The sequence below is a fragment of the Cavia porcellus genome, unplaced genomic scaffold, assembly GCF_034190915.1.
Source record: "Cavia porcellus strain 051 isolate PalLab524CR breed Dunkin Hartley unplaced genomic scaffold, mCavPor4.1 scaffold_10, whole genome shotgun sequence".
Classification (NCBI taxonomy): Eukaryota; Metazoa; Chordata; class Mammalia; order Rodentia; family Caviidae; genus Cavia; species Cavia porcellus.
In genome coordinates this window covers 43770922-43793800 of record NW_026947493.1, presented here as the reverse complement: position 1 = coordinate 43793800, position 22879 = coordinate 43770922, and the positions used below count along the sequence as shown (strand labels likewise).

Genomic DNA, 22879 nt, shown 5'->3' with positions numbered 1-22879 from the left:
TTCAAACCCTAACACTTAATATGGAATTTGAGATAGGGTTTTAGGGTTGTAATTAAAGTTAAATTTGGTTATTTAAGTGACGTCCTAATCCAGTGGGACTTGTGGTCTTGTAAGAAAAGAAAGAGACACAAATTACCCTTTCCATGAGCATGACCAGGAAAGGCATTGTGAGGAAACAGAAAAAAAAGCATCTCCGAAACAAAAAAAAGACCTTCCAGAACACAAATTGGAGGAAGCCTTCAAACTGGAGAGAATCTGGCCCCAGCCGCGAGGCTAAAGCTATCCAAATTATGGTATTTTGTTACACCAGCCTGCAAAAATTAAGACTATTTGTTCATTTGTCCATTTCTTCACTGTTTCTCTATTGGGTATTAGAGGCATGACAATAACCAAAATGAAGTCCAGCTTTCGAGGAGCATAGTCAAGGAGGGAGGGGAAACAAAGCCTCTCTGCCCCACCAAAAGCAAAATAATAAGCATGAGAAATGGTAGTAAGTAAGGAAAAGCAACGCAGGGTAGAGAAGACAGAATAGGTACTGGTTATTTGATGCAGTGTTGTCAAAGCCTCCATATCAGATGATGCCTGAGCAAAGACATGATGGAAATAAGCCATGGGCTTTCTGCATCAGGATCCTTGTGAAAAAGAACAAGCACAGAGATCTAAAAGCAGAGCATGCCTAACAAGTTCAAGGATAACAAAGAGGTTAGTGTGGCTACCATTAAGCAAATCCTGGTAAGAGTAATAGCAATTAAGGGACCTCAAGGAAGTTGGGTTGGGTAGAGTCTCCCAAGTATGTGTTCAGGCTCCACCTCTTATTTTGTGTATCATGGAAACCACTGAAGACCGTTCAACCCAGATTTTACTTCCCCTTCAGAAGCAGTGTTCTTATTGTTGAATAAATAGTGAAAGGATGAAGAAAGGATAATTTGGTTTGGAAACATCTAATGGGTCAGGCGTTCTGACACAAGACTATAATCCCAGCATTCTGAGAGGCTAAGACAGGAAGATCTCAAATTTAATCCTAGCCTGGGCAATTAGCGATTTAGCAAGATCCTGTCTTTTTAAAAGGAAGTGGGCTAGAAATCTATCTCAGTATAAAAGCTCTGTTTCACTCCCTCAGTACAGGGGAGAGTGGGGGGAGGACAGCTATTAGATGCACCTCTTTTTTCAGGATTCCTGTGACGGCTTTGTTCAATTATTGGGATTTTTACAAATTAAATAGAAAATGCATTATATTTCTGTTTACACCCAGGAACTAGGATTTCTCTTTTAAACTTAGTTCCTAGATTCTTTCTATGATTCCTTCTGGTTCTTCAACAAACTTTACAGAGTGTTTACCTAATAGCTGTGCACTTTGGCACTGACTCTATTCAACTACATCTTGCCTATTTGGAGCAGTACTTTTCACACTTTCAAGCGCATATAAATATCTGGGATGGGGGGAATCTTGTTAAAGTGAAGATTGTGATTTGGTAGGTCTCAGATGAACACAAGGATTCTGCATTTCTAGTCAGGTACTACTGGTCCTGGGGCAACATTTGTTGTTTGTTTGGGGGTTTTTTGGTATTTTTGAGATAGGGTCTTGCTATGCAGTTCAGGTTGGCCTTGAGCTCACTTTGTAACCCAGGCAGGTCTCAAACTCACAATTTTCTTGCCTCAATCTCCTGAGTGCTGAAATTATAAGCATGTGCCACAATGCCTGGTTTAAGAACTCTTTTTCTCATTTTTATTTTTAATTTTTAAATTTTTTACCAGGAATCAAATCCATAGTAGCATGCATGCTAGGCAAGGGCTTTGCCACTGAGATGCATTACAGCCTTCTTAGCCACATTTTGAGTAGCAAGGTATTAAGCGTGTTTGAAAGTTTCTACGCACTTCAGGTATTCTTTTTGTGAAGAAAAAAATTAAAATGTATATGAGAAATTTATTATTTGGGCTGTTATAAATAGTAAGAATATTGGATCCCAAGGAAAAAATTGAATTATCGATTCTTTTCCCAAGTAAGTAACTTTTTAAAAATGTAGATATGTCTTATTTAAAAGGAAAGCAAAATAGTTTTAATTTTGTTTTTGTAGTAGGGAATCAGTTCAGTCACAGGGCTCAATATGTAAAATATATAGTTACAGTGACATAGCTCAACTCAACCTAATTCTCTAGTTTTTTGTATTCTTCCAGAAGTATATTTGTTTTATTAGTATACATATATAGAAAGGTAGATAGATAAACTAATATATCTATATATGTGTATGTGTAGGAATGTATATAAACTTTTTCTCCTTTTACATAAATAATAGTATATTATACATACTATTTAAAGGTTAAGATTTCACACCTAATATTTATAAGAGATCATGCCATGTAAGAACATTGAAAGTGTCATCATTCTTTATTATGGCTACATAGTAATCCCATAGACAAATGCACCATAGTTATTCAACTAGTCTCAAAGTTTTTAATTAATCACAGTTAATAACTTTACAAACCACAAATGAAACCAAATTGGAAACATTGATATACAAGATAAAGGTTACATCATTATTATTTCTATAATATTCCTATAAATATTTCAGTATTTTTAAGTATTTTAAAAAATACTTAGCTACACATCAGTGGTGATATTTTTAAAAGAAAAGTGTTGAATTCTTTTGGTATATAAGGGATTCCCTTGGGGATTATGAATGTTGTTTTAGGAAATGCAGGTTGAAATTCATATTGAAACAGTGATAAATAACTAAAAAGAACTTTGGAAGTATGTAAGTGTTAATGGGGAGTTCCAAACAATGTATTTTATTGCAGTGGAATCATTATGCACTTCAAAAGTCTTGCTTACTTATAGATGAGTGTAATTGTGTGTAATTATGCAGAAAAATCAATTCATAGCCTACCCAGTTGATTTAGCTTCATTAATAAGCAGATCTTCCTCCCAATATTACTTACATTTTTATACTGCTTAATATAACCTAGGTTTCTTTTAAATTGTAAAAGAAAACTCTCCAGGTTTAATTATCTCTCTTTACCTTCAGTGGGTTCCAATTCAGTGGCCTCATAAAAGTAAACTTAAAGCCAGGTGTGATGGTGCATGTCTGTAATCCCAGCACTCAGAAGGCTAAAGCAAGAGGATCTCAAGTTTGAGATCAGCCTGGGCTACATAGTGAGTTCAAGCCCAGCCTAAAATACATAGCTAGAGCCTGTCTCAAAATGAACAAACATAAACCCCTCCAAAAATGTAAGATTGATATTTAGTGGTGTTAAAAGTAGAGTTCAAACAAAAAATATTAGAGTACAATTGACTTATTTTGTGAATAATTTTAATGCACATTTGTGTATAATCACTACTGCAATCAAGATACGGAGTATGTCCAACACTCAACCCCCAAAATATGCTCCTGCTATCCCTTTATAGAGGTACCTCCTTATATGATCGCTGCAGTCATAATATAATGATGTTGTTCCTATAGTTAGGCCTTTGAAAGAACGTCAGAGAAATGGATAGTATACTACTGCTAATCAGCTTTTCCATTACTATAATGACTACCTGAGATAACCAACTTATGAAGAAAGGACTTTTGTTTTGACAGGTAATTTTGAATGTTTCAGTCCATCATTCATTGTCGTGATGCACTGGGCCTGAGGATGCATATTGTGGTACCAGTATGCGGTGGAACAAAATAGCTTACCTCATGGCAAGGAATGGAAAGATAAAAAGAGAATGAGAACAGGATCCTGCAATAAAGATGTCCCACTAAGGCCCTAAGTCTTAAAGGTTTTACCACCTTCCAATAATGCCAAACAAGGAACCAAGACTATAACACATAGGCCTATAGGGACCATTCAAGATCCAAAAATACAAAACTTTTTGTGATTATCTGTTTTCATCCAACATAATGCTCTTGGATTAGTCCAAATTGTTGCACGTATCATTTAATTTGTTCTTTTGTGTTGCTGAATACTATCCCATTGTATAATCATATTCCAATTTAGTTATTTATGAAATGAAAGACAAAATCTGAGTTGTTTTCAGTTTTTATTAACTATGTATAGAGTAATTATGGATAGAGTTGCTATAAACAAATGTGTACAGGTTTTTATATGAACCTAAGTTTTAATTTCCCTAAGGTAAATATGCATAAGTAGGAATTCTGGGTCACATATTAAATGTTTTACTTTATAAGCAACTACCAAACTATTTTCCAGAGTTTCCCTATCATTGTATTTGATCCAGGAATATCTGAAAAGAAATCAATCTAATTTTTCTCTGGCATTTGACATTGCCAGAAACTTTTAGTCATTTAAAAAATAGATGGTAGTGTCTCACTGTGGCTTTAATTTATATTTGCTTAATGGGACTAATGTTGAATACAGTTCCTTTCTGTCTGTATCCTCTTTAGAAGAATGTATGTTCAAGATTTTTTACCAATTACAATGGTAACGGCTCACAAACTTAATTTGCTCCATGATTGTGGAAAAATTCGCCATGTTCATGTTTGCAGAGGAAAGATGGTTGTGGTCATGTTTATCACCTGATGCAGAGTTCACACAAAATTTTGCCACATGCTTTTGTCTGTGAACCAATTGTTCACAAAAGTATTCATGAACTGAGGTCCACTTATTAAATTGGGATTCTTATGTTTTATTTTTGAGAATTTTAAGAATATCTTTAACGACTTGTTTAAAAAGGTTTTTGTTGTTGTTGTTGTTGTTTTGGTACTGGGGATCAAACTCACAACCTCATGCTTGCCAGGCAGGCACTTATGCCACTGAGCTAAATCCCCAGTTCTGTTAAAGGGTTTTTTTTTAACCAATATCAGATTTATTTTATAAGTCTTTATCAAATTCATTGTTATAAACACAGATTAATAACCAGATTAAGAAGCAAAAAATATATGAAACACATAAAACAATTATATTAAATCAATGTACGCTTTTAGACATATTAGCAATGCTGGATTACATTAATTTTTTCTTTTTCAAAAATTCTGTCTTTTATTTTGCACTCTATTTATATATTAAGTTTTCCATATTAGAAGAACTGTGATATTTAAGTTTAATGTGTGTCATTTACTTTACATAACATTATGAGCTCAAGGTTTGCCCATTTTTCTACAAATGATTCACATTTATCCTTTCTATGGCAGAGTAGTATTCCATTTTGTGTGTTTTACTTTACACGTTGCTAAGATAAAATACCCAACACCCACAAGTTGAAGAAGGGAAGGTTTATTTTAGCTCACATTAGGTACACTTTTCAGTCCACAGTCAAATCTTTTTTCAGTACTGTAATGTTGGAGTCTGTGCCTAAATCCCCAATCTCCCAAATGGATGCACAGCAAAAGCTCAAAGGAATGAGACAAGCGGCATGATTTTTAGAGCTCCAGGAGGACTAAAATCCTCTGCAGATCTCATAACTTTGACTGACCCTGGGCAGCCTATATTTAATCAGAACAAGCAAAAAGTTATGTGGAAAACCCAGGAAACCTGAGCAAGATCTTGGGAGGGGTTCAGGGACCCTTCAGAGCAACAGATGATGCTAATTAAGGAAAACGGTCCAGAAAGTCTCTAGGCAGCCTCAGCAATGGCCTATCTTGCCCCCTGAGATATCTCCTCCCTCTCAGTTCAGCCATTCCCGGCTGTGCCACAGCTCTGCACATGTATTCAGCTTCAACAGCTTCAACACTGTAGTTTTCACTGTAGCAGTCTTTCAGTTCCATGGTTAATTTTTAAGTATTTCATTTTTCTTGATGTTGTTGTGAAAGGTATTGTTTCCCCAATTTCTCTCTTGGTGAATTTATTATTGATGTACAGAAACTATATTGCTTTTTGAGTGGTGACTTTGTGTCCTATTACATTACTAAATTTGATTATTCTAGGAGTCTTTTGGTGAAGTTTTCAAGGTCTTCCATGTACAGGAGCATGTCATTTGAAAATAATAATTTAATTTATTCCCTTCCTATCTATATCCCTTTTGTTTCTTTCTCTTGTATAATTGCTCTGGCTAATGCTTTGAGAATTACATTGAACAAGAGTGATGATAATGGACATCTTTGTATCATTTTCTATTTTTAGAGGAAAACTTTTGGTTTCTTTCCATTTAATATAAGTTTTTAGTTTGTCATAGATGGCTTTTTAAAATCAGCCTGAGATAAAAGACCTTCTTTCTGTATCTATTTTCTTCAGTTTTTAAAAAATCAGGATTGAATGTTGCATTTTGCTCAATGCTTTTCCTGTGTCTTTTGAGATGAGTATATGATTTTTTGTTCTAGTTTCTGTTTATGTGGTATACTACATTTATTGATTTATGTATGGTAAACCATCTCTGAATCCCTGGGATGAATTCTACTTGGTCATGATGTATGATCTTTTTGATCATTTGTTGCATTCTGTTTGCCAGTATCTATTGAGGACTTCTGTATCTATATTCAATAAAGAGACTTGACTGTGATTCTCTCTTTCAGTTGGGTCACTTTCTGATTTTGGAATCAGGATAATGCTTGCTTCCAGGAATGATTTTGGGAGTACTGCTTCCCTTTCGATTTCATTAAAGGGTTTGAGGAGGAGACCGGTCCACACTGTGCTGGGAGCCCCGAGGAATTGGGCGATTCAAGGTCCCGCTAAAGCCATGGCCGCTGATAAGGGGAATTGGTGAGTCCCGGGCCCTTGGCAGGAGGATGCGACACAATGTGGAGTGAAGCCAAGGTGGAGAACTGTAATAGTTTGTGGCGAGTGCTGGAAATTGGGTCCCGCTGCAGGTGTTGCTGGCTGTAAGACATCTTGGAGTGGGGCAGAGCCTGGTGCCATGGTGGTGTCAGTCAGCCACCCCTGGCCCAGAGGACTGGTGGGACCTGCTTGGGCTGAGGCACGCCCCTGGTTGGGACCCAGTAGCTAGGGACAAAACTGTCCCAACCCTGTGACGTCTGCCACAGCACAGCCTAAGATGCTGAAGGTACTTCCCAGTTGACTGGCTCAGAGGTGAGGGGCCAGCCCACATGCACCCTGCGTGCACCTCAGATAATAGCAAATTGGAGAGGGCAGCAAAACCTCAGTCAGCACACTTAGGAAACACCTAAACAATACAGAGAGGGCCAGAGACCTCCACTACCCATCTGTCTGAAAGAAACCAAAAACATGACAAGAGATAGAAATAAGAAAAAATCTCCAGGCACTGACCCTGGGAAAATAAGCCCAGGAGAGGTAAATACAGAAGAGAATCAGTGCAGTAATCATGCAATATTAGCCACAACATCAGCAGACATAAAGAAATACCTTCATGACCTCATAGATACACTTAAAACTGAAATTCTAATCCAAGTGAGGCAAGATATGAAAAGATTAATTAAAGAAATGCTAAGCCCCTCACAAGAAAATACAGATGGAAAAATGGAGGAACCCAGAAAAGGAAGAGAAACCTTTGGTGAAGAAGATAAACAAAATCTAGAATACATGAAACAGATCCAAAAAGACTACCAGGAAACTAAAAACTCCATTAAAAGCTAGCAAAATGCCCTGACAGAAACTAAAGTTAGTCTTTTGAAACTTGAAGAGAGATTTATAATGGTGATCATGAAAGAAAAGATCTCTTAAAAATAACAAGGAACCAGGAAGAAACAATTCAAAGGCTAGAAGATGACAAGTGGATCTATAACTTAAGAATAAAAAATGTGAGTGAAGAAGCAGGAGTAACCACAAATGAATTACAAAGGCTATTCACAGATATAATTAAGGAAAACTTCCCAAGCATAGGAAAAAAAATGATATCCAGATAAATGAGGCATACAAAACTCCAACCAACTACAACCAAAACAGATCTACACCAAGACATATAATAAAGATCCCAGAAATCCACCACAAAAACAGAATATTAAAAGTGGCCAGAGAAAAGAAGTTGACCACCTACAAAGGAAAAATCATCAAAATAATGAGACTTATCAACACAAACTCTCAAATCGAGAAGAGTCTGGGGGGAAACACTCCAAGCCTTGAAAGAAAATAACTCCAGCCCAGATTGATGTACCCTGAAAAACTCTCCCTCAAAATTAATGGTGAAATAAGATGTTTCCAAGATAAGGAGGAACTGTGGGAGTTCATGGCCACCAATCCAACCCTACAAAAAATACTGAAGGACATTCTAGAGAGAGAGAAAAAAAATACCAGGATTCCAGCAACAGTGGCAGAGAGGCCTCAATGAATGGGGCAGACAGTGGAATGGAGGAGAAAAGTGTACAAATAATAGCAGAAAAATAGAATAGCAGAGATGAGACAGAGAAGGTAGGCTATAATCTTTAATAGAGATAGTCTTGATACACTAACAAACACAGGCAGAGTAGATTAGGAGGCAGGATCCATCGAGATGCTCTGAATAGGAAATATACTCAACCTGAAAGACAGTTAATAAACTGAAAGTCAAAGATGAGAAAATGATGTTCTGTGTGACAGGGAACCAGAGAGAAATAGGGACAGCTCATCCAGCAGCCACAGATAGGTTGGAAAGTTATGACACCGCTGTGCAGTGTAGCATTACACAGCTGGAAGGAAGGAAAACCTAGTGGCTTTAGTAAATAAAGGAGTACAGCTCAAGATCAAGCTCAGGGGTAAAAAGGTTCAGCAACATCAGATAGATAATGGGTTGACCACCTAATGTAAAAACTAAAGGAGCTAGTGGAACCCAAAATATACAAAGCATCCGGAGAAGGGGAAAGGTGAGGAACTGCCTAAAAAAGGAAGGCAGAGAACATTGTTAATAGTGTATCAGGATTTAAAAGCCACATTAGTCTCGCTCTGTTTATTTTGTTCTGGTCTGTCTACTCATACTAGATTTGAGGGCTCAGACAGCCATCCCAAAAATAGCAAGCTATACTATGGTAACTATCCTTAATTTCCTATTAACTTAAACTGAAACCCTGTATTACTTACATTGTCTTACTATGACTGATCTTATTAAAGTTGGTTTGTTAGACTGCTGTTATGCCTTGCCGATTTTATTCAAATTTGGTATGCTTGATAGTATCAAGTCTAAGAGTAGAGGCAACTACTCTGAAGATGACAAGATGTAATAAGATACCCATTCCAGTTTGATTATTGACTGCTTTTCAAGTCCTACAATGTCTCCAAAGTTGTGTTTTTATTAAAATAGCTATGTAATGTTATGTTCAATTATATTATGCCTGATGACGTGGACAATTCTATTGAAAATAACAAGAAAAAGCATAGTAACTATGGTAGACCACCTAATATTATGGTTTTATATGTCTTTTTCATTTCATAGTTTTTCTAGGAATCTGTTTTGTTATCTTGTTATGATCTGTTTTTCCTATGATACAGAAAGGATAGATATACATGTAGAGATTCACACATGGGGAGAATTTCTAAACTGTTTACGGGAACAGATTATATAATGCATGATGTAATGAACAGATACTCTGAAGAAGAGACACTAAGAAACCCAGTGCTAACTCTGTAGCAGTATGATACATATTCACTGTTCACTATTATTCACTGTTCAGAGTGATATTAGTCTAGTCTCTTATGTTCAATTTCAGCATACATAAAGATAAGGACAGCTACTATGAAGAGAATGAGAGACATTATGGTAGTCATTATTGACTTCCCCAATGTCAGGCCTTGAAGACCTAAAAAGCCTTCATCATCCTGTAATGACTTGATTAGTTCTATGATGTTCAATATGTATTCACCGTGTGTGAAGATGGGGACAACTATTTGGAAGAAAACTAGAGAAAGACAGTGAAGATCTCCAGTGGACTTGCTTTGAAATTCATGTTTCTTAAAATTGCTTCCTTATAATCTGTTTTGTTCTGTTTAATCTTACCCTTTTAAAAATAAATTTTAAAAAGTTTGAGGGATATTTGTACTAGATCTGTAAAGGTCTTATAGACTGCAGCATGAATCAGTCAGGATTTGGGTTTTTCTTGGTAGCCTTTTTAAAGTTACTTCTTCAATATGATTAGGTGATATTGGACTAGTCAGGAGATATTTCTGTATCTTCTTAGTGCAGCTTAATTCATATGTATCCAGGAATATATCTATTTCTTCTGAATTTCCATTTAATTAGAATACAGTTTCCCATAGTAGTTACTGATGATCTTCTGGATTTTGGTAGAATCCATTGTGATTTCACCTTTCATTTCTAATTACATAGATTTGGGGTCCTTTTTTCTCCATATTTTGGTAAGATTTGTTAAGTGTTTGTCTATTTTGTTTATTCTTCCAAAGAACTAACTCATAAATTCATTGATACTTTGTAATTTTTAAGTCTCAATATCATTTATTTCTGCTTTAATATTTATAATTTCTTTTCTTGTATTAGGTTTAGATTTGGACTGTTCTTTTGCTAGGACATTGAGGCATGTCACTAGGTATTTGTCTGAGCTAGCTCTGTTTTTCTGATGTAAGAATTCACCACTATAAACTTCCCTCTTAGGACTAGTTCATTGTGTTCATAGGTGCCAGTATGTCATATTGTCATTGTTGTTTGATTTTTAGTCTGTTTGAACAGACTAATTTCTTCCCTAATTTCATATGTGATCCACTGATTATTCAGAAGTGTACTGTTTACTTTTCATGGGTTTGCATAGGATCTGTTGTCATTCATTGATTTCTAGTTTCATTGCACTGTGATCTGAAAATATGTGTGGGCTAATTTTGCATTTCCTTTAGTGTGCTTTATAGGTTAATACTGGTCTGTTTTGAAGAAAATCTCACACGCTGTGATAAGAATGTTTACTGTGTTGGTGGATGGAACACTGTAGACATCTGCTAACATGTTCCCGCTGGCATGAACCACTGATAGTACTGATGCTCCCTGGAAACAAACATACGAGTTATGAACATATTAAATCCATTTGTTTGAAAGTTTGATTGAACTCAGATATTTCTTTGTTGATTTATTGTCTAGTTGATCTGTCTGTTTGTGATAGTAATGAAGTCCCCCATTACAACTGTATTGGTGATTATCTGATTTTTTTCATGTCCATTAATATTTCTTGTATGATATTGGGCACATTGGTATTTGGTGCATATAAGTTTAAAATGGCTAGCTCTTCCTGTTGAATTGTTTTGTTAACCAATATGTACTTTGACATGCCTCAACTCCAACATCTGACCACTTTTGTTAATTTGGGGAGGGAGGATGCAGTATTATTGGCCTAACCCCAAGTTCTCTGCCAAAGTATTTGGTATTGTTAATGTCACAAAGATAATTAATAGCAACAATTTTGCTACCCTGGTAATATCAAGCAAATCAGGTACAGTAGTATCATCCAAGATAAACTGGTTAGTAACATACAATAAGAACCAATTATGTACCACCATTAACCCCAATGAATAAATCCACAATTATGATGTAAACAGTAAGACAACTTAACTAATGTCTGATAAATGTGACAGCTATGTCTCTACTAATGGTAGAAAAGAATTTAGCTGGGATTGGAAGTCCCATTTGTTCCAACTATTCCACTTCTAGGCATAATTCCAGAAGAACTGAAAGCATCATACCACAGTGATATATGTGCACTCATGTTTATAGCAGCAAAATTTGTTATAGCCAAATCTTGGAAACAACCTAAGTGTCCATCAACTGAGGAATGGATAAAAAAGTTGTGGTATTTTTATACAATTGAGTACTACTCAGCTATAAAGAATGATCACATTGATATTTATAAATAAATGGGCACAGCTTGAGACCATACTCATAAGTGAAATAAATCACACTCACATGTATAAATACCGAATAGTTTCCCTAATGTAAGAAATGGTTCGAATACATAAAAGTATGCGGTAAACATGATTCCCCATTATATTGCTTTGAAGCCATATAGTGTTTTCATTCATTAATTGGAATGGTTTTATTCTGGGTTGTTTGATTTTATTGTCTATGATAGTATGAATAGTTATTTTGAAGAAAAAAAAGACAATATAATAGCTAGTGCTGATTTAATATCATCTTGTTTTAAAGTCCCATAAAGCTTTTGTTCTTCTGTCTCCATCAGTTTATCATGTTGTATCTTATTGGATTTTATTATATGTGATAGTATAAACAAAATTTTTTATAGACAAGGAGATAATATAGAAACCATTGTTCGTTTCTGTTAGTTGGTTCTAAATATCCTGTAATACTTTCATTCCCTTGAATGGTTTTACACTGTCATGTTGTGTTTGATGTTATAATATATGAAGTTATACTCAAATATTTCAAGGAAAGAGACACTATGGTAGCTACTGTTATGTTAGCTTATCTTGAGGTGAAACACTATGTTGCTTAAATTGTTCTGTTCTGACCTGTGTTATTATGTTGTTGTGTCCTCTTTTATCTTAATATCCTTCTTTCTTTTAATTTGAATAAAAAATTTTAAAAAATTTTAACCCTAGTATAGCATTAGGTATAAGCAGTAGTTGTATTGCATTAGATATAAAGATTAATAAAGCTTTATGGTTTCACTATTAAAGATATAGAAGGGTGGGAATGGGAACAGAAAAGGAAAAAACAATCTCAAATCTTAAACTATATGACATGAAAAGAAGAAGAGAGAATGATACAAAAGATCCTATTGGCAATTAGAGGATAATTTACAGAATTAGATAAAGATAAGAGAAAAAACTAATGAGAAATAGTTTCCCTTTTCAAAGTTGTACCAATTCCTCTGTAGGTTTTAATATTCCTGTATGATCCACTCCTCTTCCCAGGGATCTCCTTCTCTCTTTTTTTTTCAGTATCTGGATTCCAAATCTCACACGGATTAACTTGTTGTCACTTATTACTACACCATTTCCCTAAAAGTCTAATGTATTTTAAACATAAATTGTCAAACATGTAATTTGTAAACTTTTCTCCAGTTTTCAATTAGTCTTTTTCTCTTAGCAATGTCATTTACAGACAAGTTTTTAAAATTTGCATAGTATAATTTATTAATCTCTTTTTGGATTATGTGTTGATGTTATCTATAAATACTTTTTGCTTTACCCCAAATCATGAAGATTTTCTCCAGTTTCTACCTGAAAATTTTTTATTTTATATTTTGATCTTTGTCATATAAAGTATAACATTTAGATTGAGGCTGTTTTAGTTTTGATTTTCCCCTTCAGTAGTGCAAAATGAGCTGAAGGCTTCACATGTTAGGCAAGAATTCTACTACTGAGCTACCACATCTACCTCTTTTTATTTTTTATTATGAGACAGGGTCTCATTAAGTTGCCAGGCTTACTCTCAAACTTATTGTTGTAGTCATAGTTTACAAGGGAAAAAATTTAATACAGGACACATAATTTATAAGATTTTACAATATTCACCGAAACAAGTCAAATGCAAAAGCATATAGGAGATCTGTCCACACAGTAGACCCAAAGAATCAGCTGAGGGCCATGGCAATGCCCTGGATGAGCCCAGTTAGAGACCTAGAGCCCATGGCAATGCCCTCCACGAGTCCAACAGGAGGCCTAGAGCCCTTGACAATGTCTCATGCAAGTCCATGTCAAGGACCAGCACTGGGAAGGTCCAAAGGTCAGTGATGGAAGCTAGAAAGTCTGTACCAGTGCAATGCAGGATCTGTGTCAGCAGCCTGAAAGATCTGTACTAAAGTCAGAAAGTGATGCCCAAAGTAAAGATCAGAGCTCCCCCAAAGAGAACTGCATCCATCCTCAGTGACAGGAAGGACCACAGCATCTCCGACAATGAGAACAGCCAACAGTACTCATGCCATGGCATGAATGTTGGGCTATCTTGAAATTTCTTCTGCAGGTTAATAGTACCTTATGATTTAATCACCTTCCCAAAAGCACCACCTCTTAATACATGAAATGTCTGGGGATTACTTTAGATTTAAATCATACCATATATAAACATATGATTTATTTTTATGCATTGACTTTATATCCTGTGACCTTGCTATAAGCTCTAGGAGTTGTTTGTTTTTTATAGATTCCTTGAGATTTTTACTAGACAATTATGTTGACTATGAATAAGGACATTTTATTTCTTCCATTCTAACTTATATGTCTTTTATTTATTTTCCTTGCCTTATGGTACTAGGATTGATTTTCAGTATGATGTGAATAGCAGTCATGAAAATAGACATCTTTGCCTTTTTTCTAATCCTAGAATTCAGGGTGGTTTTTTTGCCATTAAGAATAACAACTGGTTTTTAAGAAGATGTATTTTGTGAGGTTGAGGATGCTTGCTAAGTCTTCATCATTAGTGGATGTTGAATTTTCTCAAATGATATGACACAGAATATTGAGTGATACGGTCAAGCAGTTTTTCTTTTTAGTCAATGAGGTCACTTAATTGATTTTTGAATAGTAAACCATTCTGTATTCCCAGCATGAATCCTTTATTGGTCGTGATATATTCATTTTATGTATTTTTAAATTTAACTACTATTTTGTTAAACATTTTTGCATTTATTTTCAAGAAGAATATCTGTCTGTAATTCTCTTTTTGTACTTTTTTAAAAAAAAATCTAGCTTTGGTTTCAGAGTTATGCTGGCTTCATAAGATGAGTTGGAAAGTGTTTACTCTTTTTTTCTCAGTTATTTCTTCTTTAAACGTTTGATTGAATTCACTAATGAAACTATCTGGTCCTGGGACTTTCTTTTGCCAAAAAGTTTTTAAAACTCACACCAGTGTGGGGGGGCACCCTTAATCCTAGTATCTCACTTAAGAATCATTCCCTACATTACACACTCTAGATACAGCCACTTCCTAAAACTCCAACCTATGAGTGCATGAGGCTTTAGGGGACTTCTAGACATAAGTTATAACACTTCTTCTGGTAGAGTTTTTCTGTTGATAAGGGTCTAGAATTGTCTCCACTAATTTTCATGTCCTGAGGATAGATGACTTTTGAAAATGTATGTCCTGATTTTAGGCAACTAAGAGAAGGGTTGGGAGATTTTCTTGTATCTGCTTTTTAACTGCATTTAGTTCAAAATAACCAGTACATTAAAGTGGCATGTTTTAAGAGTGGTATATACAGCCACTCTTCATTTTTCAACTAATTTCCCATAGTAACGATAATAGTTAACATTTATCTAAAGCTTATTATGAACCAGGTATGACAACGAAATGAAGAATATATCACTATCTCTGATTTATAGATGGAGAAACTGAAACATAAATAATTGAAATAATTTTCTCAACTTGCACAATTAATAAGTAGTGTAACCAGGATTATAATTTGGGAAATCTGGCTCCAGAGCCCATGTTCTAAACAACTATGCTATATTACCTCTGTAACAATTCAGTCCATCTTTTATTGTGACCTCCTTTCCTGCCCATTCTCTCCACCCCAAATGTAGCCCACATTCCAGCCCATTCACCTTTTCAAATCTCCCTTATATTTCCATACCATTTACCCCATATAAACACCAAGTTTATCCACACCTGCATGCATTTGTTCATCTTTCAGCAACCCTAAATACTCATAATTAACTCCTTTTTCTCTCTTTCCAGATTTTTCATCCTTTAAAACCTCTTTGGAAGGTTAAGGCAGGAGGCAGGAGAATCACAGGTTTGAGGCCAGCGTGATCAGCTTCATGAGATCCTCTCTAAAAACAAAAAACAAAAAAGTTTCTTTATATTCTATCCCTTCTTTAAAGCTTTTTTCTTTCTTCTACCTCCGGTACCTATTCCTTTCTTTCTCTGTTTTCTCACATTGTTGTATACTTCACACTCAGATAAGGCATATGAAAAGAAGTCCACTACTTAGTAAAAAATGAGAAACACTGACTAAAAAGAGAAGCATAGTTTTGCCAAGATCACAATAATGGCATAACTAGCATAAAAAGGGCCATCTGCAAGGTAAATCAAGTCTGCTTTCTGGCTTTTCATGTGAAGGGGCTTATAAGTTCCCCTTTTCCTGGTGTGCTTGTATTCATCTTGTTTATTAGGTAAATGAATGAATGAAATATTTCTTTAAATTCAGAGATTCTGCTCATTGTCTTGTAGAAAAAATGCATTGCATAGGGCAGACAGAGGGAAAGTGTGGTAGACTTTGGAAAACAGATAAGAAAAAAGCAAATTTGTGTTGTTCTAGAGCATATAATAATATTCTCTGAATTTTAAACCATCCAATGCTAATGTTTTATAGTATACTCTTAAATTTTCTTAAAAACTTTAAGGTACATATTCTCTATGCAGGTAGAAAGTACTTACTTTCAATCCATAGTACTAATATAGTTCTTATTAGCAATATATGTTGCATAAAGTTCTTAAGATGATTAATCCTATACAATTTGATGACATATTATTACTAACTTTTCACTGAGAAAAAAATTAGAGAAGTCAATTTTCCAAGGTTACAATATAGTGGAAGTAAATATAAATCTACTTTTATCACATGCTAAAGTTTTCACATGCTCTTAACCATTGTTTTCTTATTTCTTTCCTTAGTTGCAATTTGTGTATATTCATTTGAAAGTACCTTTTCATCAGTGCTGCAGCATAGTCACAGGCTCACATTTTTCTTTGAAAAGGACTGTAAACAACAAGTAAATTGCTCTGTTTTAAATATTAATGATTAAGTGGGTATTAAATTTTGTAATGAAACCAGGTTTTTCAAAAGAAAATTTCAAATGATAATTTTTAAAAAGTAAAACTGTGCTCTTATAGAAACTGGATTTTTAGTTAAACTCACCCTAAGGGTAGGTAGCCTGACTAGAAAATAAGGAGCACGAAGGGAGCTGCTGTGGTTGCTTGCTACTTTGCTGTCTTTCTGCCTTCTACCCACCATGAACCATTTATGCTGTACACCCCCCTGCCGTGCTGCCCTGCCTTGGAACCAGTCAACTCTGAACTGAAACCTCTACAAACTGTGAAGTATAGTAAATCTTTCCTCCTTTTACTCCAGGTGTCAGGTATTTTGTCTTAGTAAAGAGAAAAGTAAGATAGCAATCTACATGGAAAAATTTGACTACTAGGTTCTATCTTCCACCGTTTTTCTCTATATTTAATTTCCCAAACTGACTATACTACGAACTCTCTTTTCCTATCTTGTCACTTCTCTGAAGGTTTTGTGCCTGTTGCTCTTGTCAGTGTGGCTGGACTACGGGATTCCTGGAGAGGGTAACTTAATTGTAAGAACACCAAACCTCAACAATGGGTTAACCCATGGAGGAGTTCATAGCTCTATGGGCTGTGAGGATGTAGAGCCTAGATGGAGGAAGCAGGGAGGACATTACCTTTGGAGCTTTACCTATTCCATAGCAGCTGATCCCTTCTCTGGCTCTTTTTCAATGCACTGCATCCAGGGTGCCATGAGTTGAGCACCTTTTCTATGCCATGTCCTTTCATCTTTCTGCTTTGGAGCCAGTTAGGGTCTGAAACCTTGTAAATCATGTGTCGAAAATAAACAAGTTGTGGTTGTCACGTAATTTGTCCTGGCAATCAAAGGCAGACCAATAAGATTTACTGTTCTTTATTAAGATGTTAAATAAGTCCAAGTTCTAACTATGCCTTGAGTTATAAACTAGTGTGCTCCTGTGTACATGCAATAAACAAATGAACAAGTCTGTGTTTGTTAATCTAATTTGCAGGCCCTATCCAACAAACGTAAGATGAGTAGAGACAAAAAGAATATTATTTTCCTCCCCAGAATAATTCAGGAGTCAGACTGAGGAATGTTTTCAAAGCTCTAAGAAATAAGAATTTATATGAGATTCTATTGGAATCATCAGAGTTGTGTTTTTGTTGTTGTTTTCTTGAATGTACAGGAACTTAGCAACTCAGTGAGACCGTGTTTCAAAACATAAAGGGCTGAGAATGTAGCTCAGTGTGAACAGCTTCAGTTCAAAAACAGTACACAATTTTTTTAAATTTAGATTTTAATTTTCATTTTACACTGAATTTATTCAAATATTTAGGAGGATGACAATAAAGCATACCAACAGACACTAGACCTCAAATCAACATTTTTTTTGTGTGATACTATTTGATTCTTCTGGAACCAAAGTGGGAAAAATTACCCAAAAAGAAAAGTCAAAGCAGTCAATACATAACAAAGTTATAGATGAAAGAGAAAGTAATGCAGGGTTATTGGGTGATAAGGTGAGACTTCAGACTGACGGGCAAAATGGACTGAGGGAAGTAATTATGTATAAGAAAAATCTGTTTTTAAAACTTAGAGGATGACAGGCATTTCAGAAGTTCAGAAATAGGATTTGCATTATTTTGAAAACTGCAAGTTTAATCCAAATGAATATTGAGATTGGATTTACCTGAATAATTGTGTAAGCATTCAACAATACTAATAAAGCATAAAAGGAAACATATACACAGGGAAATGTTAGTGATTTAATGTAAAAATTGCCTGAGCATTGCACCTTCTGTATACTTGTCAATAAAAGACTGAAAATATTCTCTCTCCCTTTATCTTTCAAGCGTGTTAGCTTTAATCTAGAATCTAATCTTACTTTAGTTTTAGGTCAGAGTTAACATCTTGAGTTTCATGTGGGTGGGAGTACCTACTTCTCAAGATTACCTACTATCACTCCTACATTTCAGAGATCCTAACAAGGGAGGGAGAAAAAATGTGTTCTTACAAAAGAATGAAAACCATTCCTTCTAAAAAGGTCAGTCATATCTCAAAGGAGCCAATTATTCTAAAGTTGAAAAGTGTAGCCTTTACCCTCAAATCTGCTCCTATTCCAAACTAACCTATCACTACAAAAGGCATTTCTACCTACTGGTTCTCATTAGAAACCTAGGATTCATTTGTGACCTCTTTGTCTCACCTTCATGCCAGTGCAAAAGTTCTAACCATTCTTCCACAAAAGCATCTCATATCTGGCCACTTTGTTCCATCTCCATTACCCACTGGTTTACTGAAGTCATGCACATGTTGAGGCCTTAGATCCTGACCAAATCTTTCTATTTTAATCAGCTCCTCACTATTCTCACATCCTCTCTTACTCCATTTTCTGTATTGTACGTGTGTGTGTGTGTGTGTGTGTGTGTGTGTGTGTGTGTGTATTACTAGGAGTAGAAACCAGGGCTTTTGAGCTGAGCTTCGTCTGCAGCCTTGCTTATTTGTGTGTTGTTGACTTGTTTGCTCTTCATATAGGGACTTACTAAATTGCTATGTTGCCCGGCCTAAACTCAAACTTTAAATCCCCTTGTCTGCTGGGGTGTTTTTTATAAATCACCAATTTGATCACTTAATCCCTTATTTAAAAACTTTCAATGGATTTCCACTGCCATTGGGATGAAATCTTAAATCTGTAACAGTGCCAACAAGATTCTGTATGATCTTCTGGCTCACTCTTCATTCTTACTGGCAGCATTTCCCCCTTACCCTGATTTTTAGCCGTACTGTTTTTGTTTCCTGAAATCTGCCAAACTTCTCCCTAACTCCATATACTGACTTAGTTAATTTTGCCTCTTTAGGTCTCAATTTAACGCTCACTTCTTGGGATGACATCCCTAAATCGATAATCTAAAGTAGACTGCTTCATAGCACTCTGTAACTATACTTTACAAATAATCTATAATTATATACTCACTAGGGCTTTGTTTAATACTGTATTTCTTTCCTATCACATAAGCTCCAAAAGAGCACGTATTGTGCCTCATTTAGCCCAATATCTTTCATTAGTCCATGTTTTCATTTAACAATTTCATATCAAAGGCCTTTCCGATGCCAACAATATAGCAGATGCTTGGTATAGAGGAGTGAACAGTCAAATCAAGCCTCTGCTTTTATGAAAGGAACAACAAATTAATAAACCAGCAAGCAGCCAAGATGACTATAAATTTTGCTGTGCACCAAGGCAGACTGTGAGATCCTCAAAGATCTCTGTACTATTTATTAAGGAACACCAAGTATACCATTTAGAATAAGGCTGACCAGTTTACCATGTTCATGTAAAGTCCAACACAGGTATACCTAATGGGTGGGTGGTTCTGCTCTACGAAATTCAGAGACCTAGACTTCTAAGTTGTGTTTCAGTTATGTTTAGCTACAGAATAAAAAAGGGAAATAATTATGGAAAGTTTTTGCCAAGTTTGTTGGTTTTAATGGACTAAACCTAAAGGCTACATTCAACTGCAGGGGAGACTGGGGAATGTTCATTTAACTTTATACTGAAGCAGCAGCAGCATAAATGGACTTGCTGATCAGACAGTAAGGAGTTTAGTCTCAAAAAGCATATAGTCTTACTGTACACAGAAATTAGGATCATGTTTGATACAGTAATATAATGAATCTTTAACTTCCAAGAATCTAAAGATAGTCTTTAAAACAAGATTAGTGAATTTATAGATTTGCTCCTCAGGACAATCAAGTTTTAAAAATTAACCTATGTGTCCATATTAATTGCAGGTCATCTTCAAATTTTCCATTTTATTTCCTATGCCTTTTTGCTTTTTCCAAAATCTTGACATATCATAGCTTTCACACCCATAAGTTTGGATGGCTGCATTAGGTCAAGTGCACTGCTAATGCAATTTAATGGAAAAAGAATAGTGAAAGACAGTCTAACAATTAAATGGATCACTACAGTAGATTGGAATTTGAAACATCCTGGATCGACATCCAGGAAGACCTGTTAATTGTCTGCATGTACTTTATAGTATCATTGTTTAGCTCAGAAAAAAATATTGCAGACATTTTAATTATTGATACTAAAGCAGACATATAATCACATGTGTTAATCTGTTTGTACTTAGTTTTGTCACCTGAAACTGATTTCCTCTTATTGAGAAACACAGTTCTTCAAGGGATCTTGGTCAGAAACACACACCTTTTTTGTCCTGCAAAGCCTATTTTAAAAATTTTTTAAACATTATTTTTATTAGTATGTTTGCAGTATATTCATCACAGAGAGTTGTACACGTACATACATGTTCGCAACACATCTTAATTTTTATGTTCCCTTTCCTCCTTCTTTCCTCCCTCCCTTAGTCCCCTACAAATTTGCGAAAAAAATCTGTTTCCTATTACCTATTTTTATTTTGCTCTGTTTATACTTTGAGTTTCTCATATAAACGAAACCACGCGACATTTAAGCTATCTGATTAATTTCACTTCCATGATCTCCAGGCGCATCCATTTCCCTACAAATGAGTCAAATTTAGAAGCGTACAGAAATAGAGTTTATGTACTTATTCTACAGAGAGATGAAATATTTCTGAATCCTTCTCAACTGATTTTTTGCTTACTTTTCCCAACAGAGAATCCTCGCTGGGGCAATCGGAAGGCTCGGTCCCAACAGCAATTTCGTGTGCCTGGGAACGGAGTTTTAAATCCGGCGCGGCAGGTGGAAACCCGGCGTAGTTGAGATTGAGCCAGGGTGTTTTGGTGACCCTTGGAACTGAAAGACTGTGCTCCCATAGGCGGATCTCCAAAAAGCAGGTGCAGAGCAGCCAGGAAGTCTTACCTATCCGGCCGGAGCAGAGGCAGGACCCACGGTCTCTGGTTCTGTCGCTGCACCGCCGGGAGCAGCACCTCGGGCTAGTTTCGGAGCCGCAGGGCGCCCGCCACGCCCCACGCCGCCCTGCAGACGAACGCAGGAGGCGGCGAGACCCCGCCGGGCCGCCGTAGCGCTGCGGCTCGGGCCTCTCCACGCGCGTCGCCCTCCGCCCCCTGCCTCCGACGTCTCGGCAGCTCTGGGCAAGCAGCGCCGCCGCCGCCGCCGCTTCCTTTTCTGCAGCCGTTCGGCCGCTGCGTGACGCGTCGTTTCCTCCCAACATGGCGGCCGGGGCAGGCCGGCGGTGATGGAAGCCAGTCCGCGGCCGTGGCGGGTGCTCATCCCCACAGCAGCCAAAGCAGCCCTGCTCTCACTGGGCCTCTGAGTCGTCCCCACCGCCGACTCAGCCCCAGGATACAGCCGCCCGTCCCGGCTCCCTCGCCGCCGCCAGACCAGAGGGACAAGTGCGAGGGGCGACCTGGAAGCGACCCCCAGGCTGAGAGAAGCGGAGGCCTGACAGGCGCGGCTCTCGAGGGCGGCCTTCGGGGCGAGGGCAGACCTCGACGCCCCTGGCCGGCTCCGCGGCTGGCCCCGCTCGCCCTCCCCTTCCTGGTTGTGCCGCTGCCCTCCACGCCTCCTCTCCCCCACCTCCTCCACCTCCCGTCCTTTCTCTGTTCTCTTCCTCCTCCTCCCCTCCTCCAGCCGCTGGGAGCCGCGGGTCCGACGAGCCGCCGCCTCCTTCTCTGCGTCCATGTATGAAGGGAAAAAGACGAAGAACATGTTTTTGACCCGGGCCCTGGAGAAGATTTTGGCCGACAAGGAAGTAAAGAAGGCGCATCACTCCCAGCTGCGCAAAGCTTGCGAGGTGGCCTTAGGTGAGCAAGGAGGAGGCGGGGTGGGGGTGCCTGCTGGAGGTGGCGTCGCCGGGGGTTTGTCCTAGGCTTACGCTGCCGACTTCCCGGGCCCCGCGGAGCTGTCTGCTGCCTAACTGGAGTTGACAGAAACTCGGCTGGATATGTGGCACTATAGGGGAGGAGGACGAAGGGCAGTCAGCTGGGCTGCAGGGACGCGGCTGGGCTTAGGATCGCGGGGCACTTGGGTTCTGTGGTTCAGCTGGAGACAGAGGATTTTATTGGTGGACTATGTATGCAGTGCAGACTGGATACTACCCTTTGTGATGAAGCAGAAGATGAGCTGTTGTTTATTAGCTTGAAAATTGAGGTGGGGCCGATGTGTTAAGATTGGGCGTGGGAAAGGTTCCAAATTGTAATTACAGTAACTTTATCGGTTGGTGTGATACTTTGGGAAGAGAGGCAGGAGTTCCCTTGTTGACTGTCTCAAGAAGGGTTTTGCGGCGAGGTGCAGTCGGTTCTGACATCCTTCCGCCTCTGCTACAGGAAAAACAGTAACGTACAGCCTACTGGACTGACCTGGAAGAACAAGAGCAGAGAGAGGTTAAGAGGTGGAGGTG

At 37.3% G+C, this 22879-nt stretch overlaps 2 protein-coding genes across 9 annotated transcripts in view; one reads left to right on the top strand and one right to left on the bottom strand.

Moving 5' to 3' along the window:
- Window positions 1–5201: 5201 nt before the first annotated feature.
- On the bottom strand, window positions 5202–22188 carry LOC134477894 (uncharacterized). Of its 7 annotated transcripts, none has more exons than XR_010050168.1 (4): window positions 21161–22188; window positions 17185–17382; window positions 15389–15552; window positions 5202–10813 (listed from the first exon to the last, which is right to left on the bottom strand). XR_010050168.1 is itself a non-coding variant. In XM_063257424.1 (2 exons), the coding sequence occupies exon 1, from the start codon at window positions 22186–22188 to the stop codon at window positions 21379–21381; it is 810 nt and encodes a 269-aa protein (XP_063113494.1). In that variant the 3' UTR covers window positions 13157–15552. The 7 variants fall into 7 exon arrangements, 1 of the variants encoding a protein (XP_063113494.1); XR_010050166.1 differs by lacking the exon at window positions 5202–10813 and adding an exon at window positions 16428–16481 and having other exon boundaries at window positions 13157–15552; XR_010050170.1 differs by lacking the exon at window positions 5202–10813 and adding an exon at window positions 16428–16481 and having other exon boundaries at window positions 13157–15552; window positions 17199–17382.
- Arfgef1 (ADP ribosylation factor guanine nucleotide exchange factor 1) overlaps window positions 22102–22879 on the top strand; it is a 127810-nt gene continuing 127032 nt past the window's right edge. For both annotated transcript variants that reach the window (XR_010050164.1, XM_063257412.1), the window contains exon 1: window positions 22102–22283. Coding sequence is in view for 1 of the 2 variants with exons in the window: in XM_063257412.1 (XP_063113482.1) it covers window positions 22160–22283 (124 nt within the window). In the remaining variant the exon portion in view is untranslated. The remainder of the gene's footprint in view (window positions 22284–22879) is intronic.